Raw genomic sequence first — 18,230 nt, forward strand, 5'->3', positions numbered from 1 at the left:
ATAGTATGGATATTATGTGGACTAGCAGGGGAGAAGTTATTGCACAAACAATTACATGTCACAGTTGACTGAAGACAAGAGCTCATTAGAATCACATAAGTTTACTGCATTTGGGTATCAGAGAAGATTGTCCATTAATGAAGAAGTCAGGAAAAAGTAAAATTACTCTATAGTAGCAAAAAATTTCTATCCTGGTGTTACTTTGTCAGCATGCTGGTGTTCCCTCTCAGGGGAGCTAAATAGCTAAACTAAAATTCAAAACACTTGATGCTTGATTATCGTTGATGTAGACATTGAAGAACATTTTATAGATCCGTGTGTCATAGTGTATAGCTAGAATGTTAGTTGTTAAGTAGTCAGTTCTGTTTTTCTAGTACCACTTGGTAAGGGTATACTAACACTATTGAAATATTACAGTTTTGGTAAACTTAAATTCAAGGTGAATACCTAAATAGTCTTGATACTTGAAAAGGCTGAACTAGACATTGTGTAGAAGACAAAATGTAATCTTTCTCTGTAGGACTTTATTTGATAGGTTTATTTATTTGAAAACCTCTGAAGGTTTTATTTGATAGAACTAAACACTTTTCTCTAATTCATTTTTGCCACACATGGCATGTTCATGAAGTTGAACTAGATTATTTCCTTATTCATGTTCCAGTTGCAAAGTAACCCCACTGTGTGAGCCATAACACTTTCTTAAAGGTCTGGAATTGTTTGATTTTTGTATCTGTGGATCTTGTTATTGAGTAGCCTTAGGGGACTTGGCTAAAAGAGTATCAGGGTTTTGAAAGTGTAAAACAAGTGGTTCCTTCCGTTTGTTTTTAGTTTTTGTTAAACTTCTCAAAGCTCAGTGAGATCTGATTACACGTAGGATTCTAAATACTTCTTCCTTTTGCTGTTTCAAAGCTGCTTGCATTTTTAGATTTTTTTTCTATCAGTGTTTTTTTTCTGTCTTTGAAAGAACAAGGAAGGTTAGGCGTTTGAGTGCTGGAGTGAAGGGATTACCTTGGACACTCTTAAGAAGCAGAGAGGCTCTTCTGACTTAGATGACTTTAAAGTTCATTTTAATTTTGAATGTAAAACTGGTAGACATGACTCTCTTGGAAATCTACGGTTCCCTTCTCTCAGCTCCAGGCTTTACTTGCAGTTTATGCAGCCAGGTTCCTTCTAGTCTCTTCTGGCTCGTGAATCTTTTAGTCTGTACTGTCCAGTGATGCAACTTGAACAGAGGTGAGAGCTGCTGCACACCCACAACTGTGTACACTGGGAAGGAGCTTACTCTGAAGTGAGAGATTAACCCCTTTAGACTGTGGAAAGAATTGAATCCAGGATCTGATCTCTTGTGTGGTGCTGTAGTGATTAGGTAGTGTGTATAGGACATCACTACAACCAGTTGTATTTGAATGGAGTGATGACTACTTCTTTGTTTAAAGGAAAAATAGAGAGTATGCATGCTTTCATGAGGAAGAGCATGAACCTTTTTGATCAGATTGTATCTGAGACTATAGATATAAGCCAATTACTCAATTTGTTATGACAAGTTGACTTGAGAAACTTTATGCAGTTGACAGCTTAAAATCCATTGAAGTTCTCCCTGGTCTCCCTAATTTAAGATGTTAATGCTACTTGTCTCTTAATATGTTGGGTTCTTTAGGACTCATCTGTATAACTTAAAATGTTTGTAACAAATATAAAAGCATTATCTATTGCAGGACTTCAGCTCCCTTTAAGAAAACTAAGTTCTAAAAAAAAAGAAAAGTTGTTCCTCTTGCAGTTTGAGCTGGATAAGTGTAGTCTCTTAGTCTTTCTCCACAACCCTTTGATAGGTCATCTGACTTCTATTTTTGGAGGTTTGCAGCCTCCACTGCTGTAGTACTCTTAAACTGTGTTCAGGGGGTGATACTGGGTCAGTAGCAGTCCTAGGAATTGCAGTTGTTCTTGCCTCTGTATTGATTCTTTCCCTACTTCCCTCTTGACAGACACTTCTTTTGACATAGTGTAGTTTGTGAGAAGACCTCAAGGGTAGTTTTGTATCAATTGCTCTTCATGAAAAGGAAGGGCAAAAAGTCAGTAAGTAATGCAACACTTTTCTCTCCAGAAGCATTGTTCTCACTTTCAGACCATCATGGCTATATATCCATAACTATTTTCCTTTTGAAAATAGGAGTTGTCTCAAAGACTGCTTTGCATTTGGTGTTCTGCAGCAGAGGTCATTTTAGCACAGGCCTGAGCACAGTCAGAAAACAGTTACTTTGTTTACATAATGTAGATGAAGTTAATTGGTAACTTCAGTTACAGCATATTACAAAAGGAATTTTATTTTTTCAGTGTAAATAGAATGTAGCTTTACAAATCCTTGCAAGCAGTCTTCCCAACTGATCTTTAACTATGGTACACTTAACTCCTGAACTGCTGTCTGTAGTGCAAAATAGTTGCATTTAGCCTGTTGGATTTTTTGCTTGGGACACTTTTTCTTCTTAGATTTAGTTAAAAAAAACTCTTCCTGTTTCAGAAATAGTTTTGACATTTATCTTTGCATTTTTACGAACTGACCATATAAATTCGTATTACATGAAAATTGCTGTTGTCTACACTACATGTAAGTCATGCTGTCTTGCCATTTCTTAGTATATCTGAAAAGATTCTTATTGTCTCCTGTCTTTCATTTAGAATGCTACCAACTGTACATAAATGGGCTTTATATTTTCACTGTATCATGATATCTAAACCAGTCTGTTCTCCTTTCTATGTCAGTGTAAGTGTCCACCCTGAAGGAAGGGTCATCAAGAAGACTTCTCTTACTATACCAGTACCACTAAAGCTTATGCATATGAAATTTGTAAGGATGCTTATGCCATCCCATTTAAATAATAGTGAAATATTTTAAGGGCAACAGTGGAAAATGAAAGCATCTATTCCTTGGTACTGTGTGGTTTTCTCGGAAGGCAGTATGGGAGAGGCCCCTCTGGGGCTTCACAGATACAAATCAAATGCAAAAACTAGTTTAGAGTCCCATGTCTGTCTTTTCTGTCATCCAGTGCAGTAACCTCAATGTGTTATTTCTATTCCAGAGAGGCCAAACACAGTCTCCACCACCCCCAAAACCTCCATCTCCTAGCTTTGAGTTGGGTTTATCTAGCTTTCCTCCGTTACCTGGGGCTGCTGGCAATTTAAAGACCGATGACCTCTTTGAAAACAGACTGTCCAGTGTGGTAATAGGAACGTCAAAAGAAAGAGTGAGTAGCCAGTGTTCATTTTTGTTGGGAAAATGAAGAATTGCATAACCCTTGTTTTCAGATTTGGTGGCTTATATATAGAAAAAACTTGTGATTTTACATGGGTCATAAGAAATTCTTTTTTAAAACAGCTGTCAAATGATGTGCCGCTGCCACCTTCACTTACATCTTAAAATTTGTTGGGTATTCTCTTTGAAGTGATGTGGAATATGAGCACCGGTACAAGTAGATGTTAATGGCAGAGATTAGAAAATATGCTCTTTGCTGTTCATAATTGCCTTAGGCTTTCTGATACTCAGGTGAAAAATGTGTGATAAATTTTCTTTCTGTTTGATAGTCAGACTTCTGAGTTGTATATAAAACACTTAGAAGTGACAGAGGCAAACTTTTAAGCACTGAAATATAAAGAAGCTGCTTACCTAATCTCAGTACACTAGGAATCATAGCTGGAACAAAAACTGTTACCAAAACCAGCTGGGTCCCAGTGTTGTCTTGTCATATTGCTTGGAAAGATAAAAATATACCAGAATGACTTGGCAACCACTGCTTTCTAGATGTAGTAGAGATGCAGTTGAAAATCAATATTCAGTAGCCGTTCATAGATTCATTCTTAGAACTGTCTCTACCATGCTATCTGTGAGTGACAGTATGCTCTCCTCCATCAAGACTCGTATAACCCCATGCACTCTGGAACGGTCTAGGCTATGGAATTGGTGCTTTCTGCTAGCTCTAATTTAACTTGTGGTTTTCTAGCTGTACCACAACTGAGGAAGTTAACTCCTGGATTGTAGCAGTGCAAAGCAACCTGATGAAACACCAGAATCTCTCTTGTGTCTCATCTCTAAAAAGAGTCTATTGCAGAAGTGTTTTCTTTGGTGCCCACATATCAGGGGTGGGTAGGGAGGGTATGTGGTATTGTTGGTAAAAGGAAGAGGAAGCAGCAGGGCAGCCTGCACCTGAAGCAGTGGTTGAGCAGACAGGCCATCTATTCTGTCTCCTGCAAGTAGCAACAGGGACAACTACATTCCAGTGTTGTGTTCAGAGGGAATGTGCAGGACAGCGCCACGATAAGAGCAGTGTTTACCTTACTGTCAGCCAGTACTCCAGATTGCAGTCTGCTCTTGGCAAAGATCTATCTATTTTTAAAGTATTTTATCTCTATTTCTGAAGTGGTTTTTGACTATCGTATTTCAGGTTTTAAATATAATTCCATCACTTGCTATTGATATTGCAGCTGAAAACCCATTGCTCCTCCCATTACAAATCTAGTACTTGCTTTGCACTGTACTTATTGTAAAGAACTTATGCTTCTTCCCTGTAGAGGCAGTCTTAATGTCAGACCCTGAGGTTTTATGATAGTGCTATGTGCTGTCGCATTAAAAAGCTTCCTTCGATTTCCCAATTTCTTTTTCTGGCTTGCATGAGTTAGTCTGTACCATTGTGTGGAAGAAAGGGATTGTGCTGTCTTTCCTTGTTCGCGTTAATAAGGAGTAAGATAACAGCAACTGGCTTCAAAGAGCAATTGTGTTCTACTACAAAAGCGTTTGAGTTAATGTTAGAATCTTGCCAATGTATACAGGCTGCTTTTCACCTTGATCTTAATGGTTTTTATGTCACCTGATGTAGAGTTATGAAGTGCTGAAGTAGAGTTACACAGTGCTACTCTTGTTTTATAGATGGGCAAGTCTGGTGTACAGAAGCTGAGTGAACTTAGGTTGTATAATTTCCAACAATTGTTATCCAAGCATCATATATTTATGCTCTTTGCTTTGTGGTGCTGTTCCTGATGTAGCTCTGGGAAATAGCAGGTGTTAATCATCCCACATTTCCTAACTAGGAAATTGTAGTGTTTCTGGATCAGGGGCTGAGTGGTTTGGCTTAGGAACAGCACTTGCATTTCTGCTTGACTTGAAGCTATTCACTCTTAACCATGTACCTACAAGTTTTGATAAACTTGGGTCAGAATGCTGAGCAACGTGCAATTTCAAGCTTTTGCACACACTATTACAGTGAGTAAAACTACAGAAGCTGTTCTTTTATTTCTAAACATCCACTTTTTATGGTTTTACTTTTACTTTGAGTAAAACTAGGCTTGGATCTACTGCAGTAATCTGTGCTGCCTGATTTAAGACAATGTCATCAAATGCCATTTTCCTTTCTAACAATGACCACAGTAATCTCATATTTTATGGCCTTTGAATGGTGGCTGTGCTGGGGGAAAGGGCTGGCTATCTTGTTCCTTCTGTGCTTGTGTTGTCCCATTGCTCTCCCTTCTGCTTACCAGAATCTGTTCTTGTTCTAGAGTCAGACAGGTCAGAAGCAATACAAAAAACGTAGCACACTTGAAAATGAAGTCGTTATGAATGTCAGAAATATGTATTTTAAAGATACAAAGTCATCTTTCTCTTTTGTGACAATTTAAATTCATGCGTGCATCTTGAACCTATTTGGCCTTTATCTGGAAGCACAGTATCACTTGGCACTAGCAGAATCTTTTGAGGGCTATGGAAAAAGCCTCTCTTGCTTGGTGGCAAATCACACTATACATAAGAAAGGGAGTTTTAAATGGTGGTCATATCCTAGTTCACAAAAACTTTAGTGTTGTGGAGGGTTTTTTAAGGTTATGGGTTTTTTTAGCACCACCTATTGGGAAGATGCAGAGTTAAAGCTTTAAGATGACAGTTCTCGGATGCGTAACTCTAGGAGACTTTTGTCCTAATAGGCTTGAGTTGGAAGGGACCTTTAAAGACCATCTAGTTCCAATCCCCCTGCCATGGGCAGGGACACCTTCCACTAGACCAGGTTGCTCAAAGCCCGGTCCAACCTGGCCTTGAACACTGCCAGGGAGGGGGCAGCTACAACTTCTCTGGGCAACCTGTGCCAGTGTCTCACCACCCCCACAGTGAAGAATTTCTTCCTTATATCTCATCTAATCTAAATCTACCCTCCTTCAGTTTAAAGCCACTACCCCTCATCCTATCCCTACACTCCCTGATAAAGAGTCCCTCCCGAACTTTCCTGTAGGCCCCCTTCAAGTACTAGAAGGCCATTAGAAGTTCTCCCCGGAGCCTTCTCTTCTCCCGGCTGAACAACCCCAACTCTCTCAGCCTGTCCTCACAGGGAGGTGCTCCAGTCCCCTGATCATCTTCGTGGCCTCCTCTGGACCCGCTCAAGCAGGTCCATGTCCTTATGTTGGGGGCCCTAGAGCTGAAAGCAGTATGTGTTTGTGAACAGGTCCAAAGCCTATTTTGTCACCAGCAGGTGCAAAATTCCCAGGTTGAAAGAAGTGGTTTTTGTCATCCAGATATATTCCAAAGGGAACTAAGCTTCCAACTTTTTGGGAAAGAGCCACAGTGTGTGATTTATTTGTCTGTTTCTAAATAATTGTAAAGGAAAAAACCTATTTGTTACGATACATATGTTGGATCGTCCTGTATTTTCCTGTAGTTAACTTACCCTTGTAAATCAACTTGTAAATTGTTTGCTGGTTGTGTTAATTTTCAGGCAAACCGTATTAATTGAATATTATGATTGCCCTGTGCCTTTTTTCCTCCTTCAGAACATTAATGTGGATGCAAGTACAAACACTATTCCATCGGGTATTCCTCGAGAGCCATTGTTGCCAGTTTCTTCTACGTTGCCCAGGACATTTGAAAGGTCTCCTTCGCCATCCCAGTCTTCTGAGTAAGCACTTAATTACATGGCTGTAATTATTCTACTGTGAATCACGTTTGCATTTTCTGTCATCAGAAGGCTAGGTGGAACACTGTAAATAGCTATTAAAATTTTAATTAGTGAAACAAATAATATTTTGTTGTAATTGTAGTAAATGCAATAAAGCTTAATTTCTGAACAATATCATAACAGTGATTCAGTCATAATAGTCATTCAGCAGACAAAAGTTTAGTGTTGTGTTTTAGTCTCTGCAAGTATTTAAAAGTCTAATGAATGACTTACTGTCTTGTATTTAGATAGCTTTGAAGCATAGAGAGTAAACCCACGATCCTGTGGACAGTACCGTTGTCCATACAATAAAGTTTTCAGTAAGACTTTATTTGGAACCTACAAATCAAATTGAGGTGTTTGAGTAACAGGAGTAAGATAACTGAAGAAACAACTGCTATCAGAATGTCACAAATTACGGGTAGTGTCAAGTTCCACAGGAATACATATTTTTTTTTAATATTTGATAGCATTTGTAAATGCAATCCTAGTCATAATGTGCTAGGCAAATTATAGCTATAACTTCTTATAGTTAAATATAGTTTTAGACCCATTATTACATCATTCATCTATCTTGAAGTTTCACTTTTCATGAGCCTTGCTTCCTGCTGGATGCTTACAGGGACTCCAAGGTTGTGGATAAACCGCAGAGAGAGACACAGAGTACAGAAAGGCTTTCTTCTTCCACACTCAGTACTGCATGTAAATCGGTACAAGTCAATGGGGCTGCCATAGTAAGTGACCTTATTACTTCGCTTTTCACTTAATGATCCAGTTTGATGCATTTAACAGAATATTGCTTCTGTTGTTACCCAGTGTTGCTTAATCATGTGAGCTCAGCATCCTTAAATTTGCATATTGGTGGCTTCATGATTACTTGTGTGATACAATTATGCAATTAACAGTGCACAGGTGTTTGAGAACTTGGTGAATGATAGCTCTTTATCTGAATTCTTTTCTTGGTAGTATCCTTGAGGTAGAAGCATTAATGCATACGTTGATATTCATCATCTTTCAGCTGCTACAGAGTTCGCTTGAATTGAAGTATTTTGCCCTATCATAGTATCCTGTTTTTCTGGCCTACTGTTTTGCATTTCACGTTGTCTTGAACCTTGTTGTCTGTACAGCTTTTGTAAACTTCATACTCAAGTCATCATCTGCATATTTTAGAGCAGTAGTCTTTTGAGACAAAGACTTTACCTTTTTTGTTCATACAAGTAACTGATTTTTCCTCAGGATGCTTTGTTTAACTCTGCTTTCCTGTTTGCTTTCGATTTCACAGGAACTGCGAAAGCCTAGTTACGCAGAAATTTGCCAGAGAACAACTAAGGATCCTCCTACATTGCAACCCCAGAAAGAACAGAAGCCAAACACTGTAGCATGTGGGAAAGAAGAAAGAAAGCCCACAGAAACAATAGAGAAAAACAGAGAACCTCCTCCTGCAAAGTCACATCCTGGACAACCCAAAGACCAGAGGAGACAGTCAGGACGCAGATCGTCCCCTCCAGCCATTGGCAAACGCTTAAATAAAGAACAGAATACTCCTCCAAAATCTCCTCAGTGAACCTAACACCTAGGAGGGATTCCAAAAGAGGTCTGCTTCCCACAAATTAAACCCATGTTCCCACTAAGATATCTGAGAATGAGTTGCTGGTTAGGAGCTTGCAGTGATACAAGGCATATAATAATGCCTGCAAGTTATTTTTCTGTGAAGTACTTTTTCCCCTCTTGAACAAACATTCTATTTTTTCTGGATATTTCTGGATAGTTGTTCTAAACCTTACATTTAGGTTGGTGCTTAATTGGAGGTGAAGCTTAGTGTGATTATTTTTTTTCAAGATGTAAAATATTTGTCTTTAAGAAAATCAACTTTTTATTAAGCCTCTCTGTGGCTGTGTGAGTGCAAGCTCTGTATAGTGAGTTTTTTCTAAACTGTTAAGCAGAAACGTGCTGCTGCAATATTTTTAATAAACTGGTCTGCAAGTACATATCTAAAGTGTCCAAAAGACTGATAACGGCAGCTAGTGTGTAGAGTGCAAGGAAGTAGATATATTTTACAAATTAGTATGTGACCTTGAAGATTTTTTTATTGGGCTGCTGTACTAAGTGTCAGCAAATGAACTTGCACTTTTAGGTTAAAAGAGTAGTTGTTTCTAGCATTTTAAAGAATTTAATTTTTTTTGATGTTTTTGCACACACAAAATGAACCCTATGGAGCACCGTAGTGGTCTTTCTGAAATACTTCCTTTCTTGACTTACTGCAAGCAAGTAACCATCTTCTCACTCCAGAATAAAAATGATGTTATAATTTGCAAATACAAAGCACATTGTGAATAGAAAGAATTAAGTCTGTGAGCTTCTATGGTGGTGAAGCCTGTTAGTGGATGTTATCAGGAGAAAGCACTGTAGCCTTCTTGTGATAACCTTAGCTTCCCTGTACTTGTAAGGGAGTTAACTGAGTCAGCGCTGTATGTTCTGGTTACCCCTGTGCTCTCTGTAGACTTTTTTTTAAACTCTGCCCCAAGTGCTCTTTGAAAGAGTTCATATCTTGGTCAGCCTTGTGTTGACATCTTCCTGTAACTACAAGCATTGGCATACGGATTTAAATTTTTTCAAGACGTGAGATAATGGTGTTTGTTTTGTGTGGTGGAGGAAGAGATCCCTGATATTTACCTCTGGGATGAGGTTTCTCACACTTATTTACTTTAGAAGTGATGCGCTTTCTGAAGGACAAGGATGCACTAAATTAGCGAGTTTCTTATAAAGTTGAATATAAATTATTTTTGTTTTAAAATGCCTAAAGTTTTTCTTTAAGTGTTTAAACTGCAGGAAGTTCAGACAAAACTCATTCCTGCTGACTATGACAGTACAGTTTATTCCACAAAAATGTTTATTTAAACAACTGATTTTTTTAAAGAATTATTTCCATCCAATATTTAAAGACTTGAATTTTATTTAAACTTGAAAATGACTTTGCCTTAACTTTTGTACAAGACAGCTTAGAGTTAATGAGGTCTGACCCCGTGGAGGGTTAGCGTGAGTGGAATACAGAATTACTCAGTTACAGTATGTATCTATTGTCACTGGTCTTACTGGGTAAACATACTGTAGTACAGGAACTAGCAGCAGTTTTTGTAATATACCTTAAAGATCTTAAACAGTTGATCTTTTTCAGATTGTTGAAAAACCTGTAAATGCAAATAGTCAATACTGTATTAAATATGTGCACTTGGAAGTGTGTGCTTTGCTTGTACAGTTGTAAATAATCAGAACATATAAAAAGGTACCCTAAAGAAAAAATCTGATAAAAATTATTGATATTATAAATGTTGCTGTTGAGCTGGATGTAGATAAACTAAATGTTGTGGTTTGAATATTACTTTAATTTGTTGTTTTCTTTTTCTTATTTTATTCTGGTGTGCTGAACTGACTCTGCCTCTTCACTGCAAAAGGGAAATGAAACGAAAGTCTTATTTGAAAGCCCTCAAATGTTTTCCTAAGTCCCTCTAAAAACAAGTGATTTAACCAATTCAGAAGTGTTCTGCAGTGTAAATAGTGAATTTCAGCAGTCAAACTATAATTTCAAGACCTTAATAAAATCAAAACTAATTGGAAAAACTTTAGACTGCTACAGAAATACACACTGAAGCTTACTTGTCTGCTTTCAAGAATATCAGTGCTTTCCTTAGTGTATGATTCATAGAACTGTAAAGTAACTGTAGAAATTGACTCCTGCTAAATTTCCTATTACAAGCATCAATTGGTAACTAGTTGACCTTTTAAATCCAGCCCATTGTATGCTGCAGAATTGGTCAAAATAGGGCATGTTGGAATCTGTTGATTTTTCTTGTTTAAAAAGCGAACTTTGTGAATGCTGTGGGAGGAGATAGGACTCTGACATTACCAAAACTGCTCAACTAGTTCTGTCATTGGATTTTTAATATGCTTCTCCTTTCCCCAGTGGCAGTGAAAATGGTGGCTAGATCTGTGTATGGTTTAGGCCAGCTGTATGATTCATTTTGTTTGTCTGCTGCAAGTGAAAGGCTTACCAGCTGCAAACAATCACAAGTGGTTCCTTACAGCGACTGTGTACAGCTAGTCATAATACTCAACTGGTACCTAAGGTAATATATTGAGACCAGCGGGATGTGTTGTGCTGTTCTAATGTATTCTGCTGCCATTTGTGCTAGGTCAATACACTGTAATTACTGCTTACCCAGCAACAGTCTGTTGCATCGAAAGTTTAAACCTTCCTCTGATGTGGTTTTTATAGCTTTTTTTAAAAACAAAAAAAGTGACACGCCAAATAGCTGTGTAATATACAACTTATCCTTACTGCATTTTACTTCTAGATTATTTTTTTCCACTCAGTGACAAAATGGAGTTTTCAGAGTAGAATTGTGAAGTTGCATGCAGACTGTTGCTATGATACAGAGAGATTAGAATGTGGCTTTTAAAATGAAAAACCTCCCAAAAGCAGTAGCTGAGTTAAAGGTTCAGGGATACAGTAATTAAAATTGGCATTTTACCCTGTAGGACTGTGTGGTGATGTTTTTCATTTTGAAAACAAGTCAAAATAGGATCTGAGACTCTTCTTCCAGGAATTTAAGAAAAACAGAGGTTGCTTTTAAAACTTAACGTTGTTTCAGATCAGTCCCCCACCATGACGCTGTCACTTGCCACTTAGAAATCTGTGAACAGTGGCAAATTTTTTACGTTGCTGCGTTATCCTTCAAAGACTTCAGCAGTTGGCATAGAAAGGCCCTTGTCTGAGTGTGCTGCAGTGTATCACGAGCAACAGCTGACTGTAATAGTGCATACCTATCTCTGTATCTCCTTCAGCTAGCTACAGTTAGGGATTTTTATGTGCTTTGTAACCTATTACACTAATAGCAGCAGACAATCGAAGATTTCTAAGGAGACCTAACAGCTGCCAATTCACGAAACAGAAGTGTAATATGGGAGCCTTCTTGAGGGTTTTTGTTTTTGTTCTTCTTCCATTAAGACTGGAATCAAACTTACATGTAAACTATCAGTAATTTAAGTTTCCTTTTGTGTCATAAAATGTAAAACTGTCTAATTTGAAAAAAAATATGTAGGTTATGAAAAATAAAGATTTAGGCACTCTTGAATTCCTGATTTTTTTAATTAAACCTCTCTTCAGCAGTATTTTTCATTACCCTTGGTCTTTTGCTCCCATTTTTGGAAATTGTCTATTTCTAATTTTGGGAAAAAAAATATTTGCTTGCTTGACTGTTCAGCGCAGCTGTTGTAACCATCACCTAAGGCTATGTAGCAGCAGCAAGAACACCTATAATACAACTCTGAAGGCAGCAATATCTCTATTAGGTAACTCTGGTTAACGTTTTTAAAACAAAAAAAGCTGATGTGATGTTTTGTTTACTAGAGATTATCATCATTAGTGATTTACTCAAATTATTAGATAAGGTGTTGACTTGGTCTTAAATGTGGATTTTAACATTTAGGTTAGTGCTTTGGTTGCACGGGTCTTGAATCTGGAGATGTCCTGGGATTATTTTTGGCTTTGCTGGCTTTAGAGGTTATTCTGGTCATGCCTCTAGGAAGGAACAACTTCTGGGATATCCTCCTTCTGAGTAAAAGATCTATGTTGGAAATACTTTTAACCTTTTTTCCTTTTTTTAGGTTTGTTTCTCATTCAGCTATATCTGATCAAGTTTAACAATGGATGTCAGCATGGAAGTGTTAACGGTTACTGTGTTTTTAAGCATCTTGAAGTATTGCAGTATTATTCTTCAGGCTGGATGTTCTGTAAGCTTCTGGACAGGTTAGGGTGCTTGCTGCTTTATTCCCCCTCTACTGTCTGCTCAACAGAGTAGAGCAACACAGGAATACCAGTGTACACCGGGCACTGCAAGTTTCTCCATGTTAGAAAAGTCAGTTAAACATTAGGTTTTGGCAGTGACGTGGAATACAAGTAGTTGAAGACGACCGGTTTTCACTTCAGCATGGAGTATCCTGTTCTGCCCTTGGAACTTGGTTTTCTATTACTTCACATGTAAAAATGCATGGAAATTTGTCAGCAATATTGCCATAATGCTAGTGTGGCTCTTCAGGACCACCCCAGCTTTGGCAGAAATCAAGGATTTACTTGTTCACACAACAAAATTGAGCAGTGTTCCCTTTGTGCTAGTTTTCCCCAATACAAAGTGATATTTGATGGCTGCACCAATGCTCATGTTGAACAAATTGTTTTGTTTCCTCTTGGGCATGAGGAGAAAGAATGAATATGGAAGATTACACGCAATTGAGTATCCAGAAATTACGTATTATGACAGAAACTGTGACTCATTGCATTTTGATTGTAGGGCTTCTTCAGAAAAAAAATTTCTGAAGTTTTAGGTTTTTCAATATGCTTTCACTTTACAAACCTCTGGAAGTTAAAACCTCCTATTCTGTTGATTATTATACACAGGCTTGTGAGTGCAACCGCTTAAGTCAGGGAAGTGGTTGAATTTCAAATTTTGCTGGTTTATAGGTGGGAGTAATGTTACCCACTTCATCTTTGCTTTCAAGAGAATAAACTGTGTAGCAGTATAGACCCCTGGTGCCATCTGGTTACAGTAGCTCAGTTACTGCAACATCCACTCCCAGCATGGGTATACATCTTTCATATATTTCAGTGTTCAACTGAAGTTGATCAGGTAGAAATTTGCTCTTACTGAAGTGGTGTGTGGAATACTGTTACTGAACTGTTATGCCAAATAAGCACAAAAATGCTGTGAAGAGGCTGGCCTACCTGAGCTGTGCCATGTCCTTCCTGTCTGTTGGCTCAGCAAGCTGGCCTGTCTGAAAAGTAGCTGAGAAAAGAGGATTTTTTGGAATAGGTCAGAAGCTGTTGTACCATCAGTGGACTGGAGGAGGGGACAGGAATACGCAATCAGTGCCCAGAGGAGACTGGTGTGGTAATGGTCCTGGCAGGGACAGTGTCTCAACATCAGCTGAATCAAACTGAGTATTTATACAATTAACATATGATGAATGGAAGGTAAAAGGTCTTGGCTTGCTTTCTCAGGTGAACATGGCTCAACTCATAAACCCTTATTTTCACAATGGGGAGAAGGGGTCTGGGTTTTGCTTTAGCCTTTTTGATTATTCTTATGTACGAGCTGTAGATGTGTTAAATCTTAAATCTATCTCATGGTGATAAACTACTAGAAGTCTTTGTGCATCATCTTGTCACAACTGGTTTGGGAGCACTTCATTGTCTCACAAAACGGAGGGCAAAGCGTGTATGTGCAGGGGGAAGGGAGTCTAAGATAAAATCACCCACTAATCTCTCTTAAATTCTCATCAGTTTGAAGAGCAAATTGCTTTGTGTGCTTGTGTTACGCACGTACGGTGCGGAAACCACCCTGCAGTCTGATAGCTTTACATCCCATTTACTGTAGGCAGATGGTGTCTGCAGAGTAGTAAATCTACCATGGCTAAGGATGCTCTGAGGAAGGAGGGATAAACTGATGAATTTAGAATTGTAAAACATACCAAAGCTGGAAAGATGTATGAAATGTACGTGGATGGAATTATTGATACCTAATGAAATGTGTCTAATGCCTTCCAAAACTGGAGCCAAAGGCATACGTATGCTTGCTATGCAGCTTGAGATGTCAGTCCAGGCAGAGGAAGTGAGTGAGTTTCAGCAGGTCTAGTCTGTCTGTCTCATCTCCAAGGCTGGGAGTGTTTTCCAGGAACCTACAGTTCATAGGCACACATGAGAAACCTTTGTTGTTCTTGCTTTTTTGTCTCTGATTTCAACTTACTTATCTTGGGGTTAGGATGTCAGCATGCAGCTCGTTCAGCAGAGCCAGCTGTGCGCTGCGGTGCCTCGCACTCCCACCAGCTAGCCCTGCATCGTGTGGGAGGCAGCTGGGACCTTACTGGGCAGGAGGGCGGGAGGATGCACTCTGTGGGGCGAACAGAGGTTTGGAGATGGGCAGTTAAATAGGATCTCTGAGGGAGAAGGCCTGGTTGCTAAATGACACTTCTCAGGGATCCACAGTGTCTGGGCCTAGCCTTGCCTATGCAGTCTCTTACTCCTCTGCAAGGAGGAATGTGATTTCTATCTTGTTTCCCTTTAGAAGTAGGATGTGTAAGATTTTTTTATTTTAGTCACTTTCCCTCTCATGGTATATTACTCTCTTTTCTGGTGATTTCAGTGTTCTCATTCTGGAGAGCTGCATCACTTGTGGAAGATGGCAGCTGTTCCCTGCTCCTAAGAATTACACCTATTTTCAGAAATACAATAGGCTCAGCATTTTGTAACATTTCAGTCTGGAGTTTTTATTTTTTTGTCCCAGTTGTTAAAACAAATTTGCTACTTCGAGGATTGTCTTGATATGTGTTGATTCTTAGGCCCTAGGTTCCCCAACTATAATGTATACAGTAAATTAAAAAAAAAAATATGCTCTTTGAATATTTATAGCTGTTGCTGGGTTTATGGTGTTTGTCTAATACCAAGTTCTTCATTTCTATGTTTGCTGGAATCTGTAGCCTTCTTACATTCTGGCAAATGCTAGTTTCATCTTCTCTAGTGTGACTCATGGTGGTACTGAGGGAAGATGCCTGCCTTGAAGCACTTGGAGAGACCTGTTGATTCAGACAGTAGACCCTGGAGTGACCAATTTGCTAGAATCATTTTCTAGGGGATTTGATTGCTTAGACTGGCAATCAGATGCTTCCTTGGGAGCAAATCCTGTTTCATATCAAGCTTTGTACTTTACTTTTCATTTGAATTAGCTCTTTCCATGGAGACCTAAGCTCAGCCATGCTGGCTGCCATCCTGTGTCCTGATGCGTGCTTTCATCCTAGGCTAGAAAATCTGAAGGCAGCTGCACTGGGTTGGATACGTGGAAATTAGGTGCCAGGTTTGATGTACCTTGAGTTTGAAAATCAAAGAAACAAGAGATGCTCTTTAGAACTGTTTTTTAGTTCTGATATGGAAAAGGGGATATAGGTACCACAAGTGGTTCCAGAATAGGAAGGTAGGGAAGTTCAGCAGAGCTGGACTTAGCAGGCCACACAAACAGCGCACTGTGTGCTTCCCTGTTCAGCCATAGCAAGTGCTGTTGTGGCAGCGGTTCTGATATCCCAGGATGTAGCAGACGTTAGTATTGTTTTGGTGTGAAAAGCCTCTACTTTGTTTCTGCCTCAAATGATATAGAATTGTCTGAAACCTGATCTACTAACCCTTTTTCCTGTAACTTCAAGCTATAGCTTCTATTGAGGGTTGCTCTTTAACTCTTAAGAGAGTGGGTTACTCATGTTTATCTGTTGTATTGTTGGCCACAATATATCAAAGACTCATTTTGTTCACCTGAATGTTGTAGTCTCAGTGATCTTAACAGACTGGAGAAATGGGACAACAGAAATGTTAAGAAGTTTGACAAAGGGATGTGCAAAGTCCTGCCCCTAGTGAGGAATAACCCCATGCACCTGGGGGGTAACCAGCTGGAAAGCAGCTTTGCAGAAAAGGCCCTGGGGGGTCCAGGTGGTCAACAAGTTGGACATGAGCCAGGACTGTGCCCTTACAGGACAGAAGATCTATGGCATCCTGGGCTGCTCTAGGAGGAACGCTGCCAGCGGGTCAAGGGAGGTAATCCTTCCCCTCTGCTGAGCGCTGATGAGGCCACACCTGGGGTACCAGGTCCAGTGTTGGGCTCCCCAGTCCAAAAGGAGTCACGGACATACTGGAGTGAGTCAGTGAAGGGTTGTAAATATGATTAAGGCATTTGGAGCACCTGTCACACAATGAGTCTTGAAAGCTGGGACTGTTCAACCTGGGGGAGACAGCACAGAGACCTTACCCATGTGTACAAATACCTGATGGGGGAAGTAAAGATGATGGAGACAGAATCTTCCCAGTGGTGCCCAGTGATGGGATAAGAGACAGTGGGCACAAACTGAAACATGGATTCTGTTCAGGCAGAAGATACCCCTTTTTTTGCTCTAAGGGTGATTGAACACTGGTGCAGGTTGCCCAGAGAGGTTGTAGGGTCTCCATCCATGGAGATACTCAAATTGTCACCAGCTTTGAGCAGGAGTTCAGACTGGATGATCTCCAGAGGTCCCTGCCAACCTCAACCAGTCTGGGATTTTGAGACCCAGCTGCTAGCTGGGAAGGGAGACAGTCTTGCTTTGACTTAGTTATTGATAGAAAAATTCAGATCATACTGTTCGTTGTGTAATCTAATCCCCAGTGAGAGCTACTCTTAATCCTGCATGCAGAGCCCTTCAGACATGAAGTTTGGCTCCTTTGTTCTGGCTTATCAGCAGATAGTTTTCAATGTGGGTTGTTTTTTTTTGTGCCATATTGTGAATTAACAGTTCATAATTTGATGCATTTTAACTGTTTCAAAGCTATCAACAAGTGTATGATAAAGGTGGAATCTTCTAAGGAACATATTATTAAATAGCTTGTTTTAAAGCATCGAAATTGAATGACCAAATTTGAGTGAAAACTTACATTTCTACAGAAAATGGTAACATTTCCAATAATTTCCCCAAATCCCATCTAGCTGTTCCACTCGCATGTCAAAATGGAAGCTGAGTTACTTGGGTAGCTAGTTCTGACTATTGACCATTTTACATTTTCTATTATTGCCCTTTTAGAAGCAAAGGTAACATGAAACAATGCCTTGGATAGGTAGGGCCAAGGACTGACATAGATGCTGGTGTTTTACGGCAGCACATGGGACCTGCCACTGTCACTACTGAGTAAATACCAAGCAGTCAGAAAGTCTTGCTAGTGTGATATGGTGCTTGCATGCAGATGGGGATCTCCTTGTGCCTTCGAAGTTCTCTGAGTGTGTTCTGAGTCAGGACCTGCTTGTCTGTGAGACCTCAGTTCATGGTCAATCTTGGTGATTCACTAACGGTGTACTCCACAACCACCTTCAGGTGTTTGGCAGCATTTCCAGGAACATCTAAATGTTTTCTGGCTTGATTCCATTTCTCTAAGAACTGGTGCCTTAAAAATAAATAAAAGGTAGTGTCTGGTAAACAGAAACAAAGCAGAGTGTGGGGAAATGATGTGCTTAGCACCAGGAAGAGAATGGCAGACTTAGCCATGTGACTAGGAGCTTCTCACACTCTACGGAGACATGAGCACTGTGACTACAAGACACTTCTCCATTGAGATGTATAAGAAGTTTTGTTGGTCTCAGCTTCTAACAATGTCTTCCCATCCCTTACCCACAGCTGCCAAGTCAGACTGAGCACAGCATGGTAAAA

At 39.5% G+C, this 18,230-nt stretch overlaps 1 protein-coding gene across 3 annotated transcripts in view; it reads left to right on the forward strand.

Annotated features, from left to right (window-relative positions):
• LARP4B (La ribonucleoprotein 4B) overlaps nt 1-12,094 on the forward strand; it is a 59,934-nt gene extending 47,840 nt beyond the window's left edge. For all 3 annotated transcript variants that reach the window (XM_074868267.1, XM_074868249.1, XM_074868258.1), the window contains 4 exons: nt 3,075-3,239; nt 6,799-6,923; nt 7,585-7,696; nt 8,245-12,094. In XM_074868267.1, the coding sequence (XP_074724368.1) occupies nt 3,075-3,239; nt 6,799-6,923; nt 7,585-7,696; nt 8,245-8,526 (684 nt within the window). In that variant the 3' untranslated portion in view covers nt 8,527-12,094. The remainder of the gene's footprint in view (nt 1-3,074; nt 3,240-6,798; nt 6,924-7,584; nt 7,697-8,244) is intronic.
• Nucleotides 12,095-18,230: the final 6,136 nt, after the last annotated feature.

Source organism: Strix uralensis, chromosome 1 (genome assembly GCF_047716275.1).
Source record: "Strix uralensis isolate ZFMK-TIS-50842 chromosome 1, bStrUra1, whole genome shotgun sequence".
In the NCBI taxonomy this organism is placed as follows: Eukaryota; Metazoa; Chordata; class Aves; order Strigiformes; family Strigidae; genus Strix; species Strix uralensis.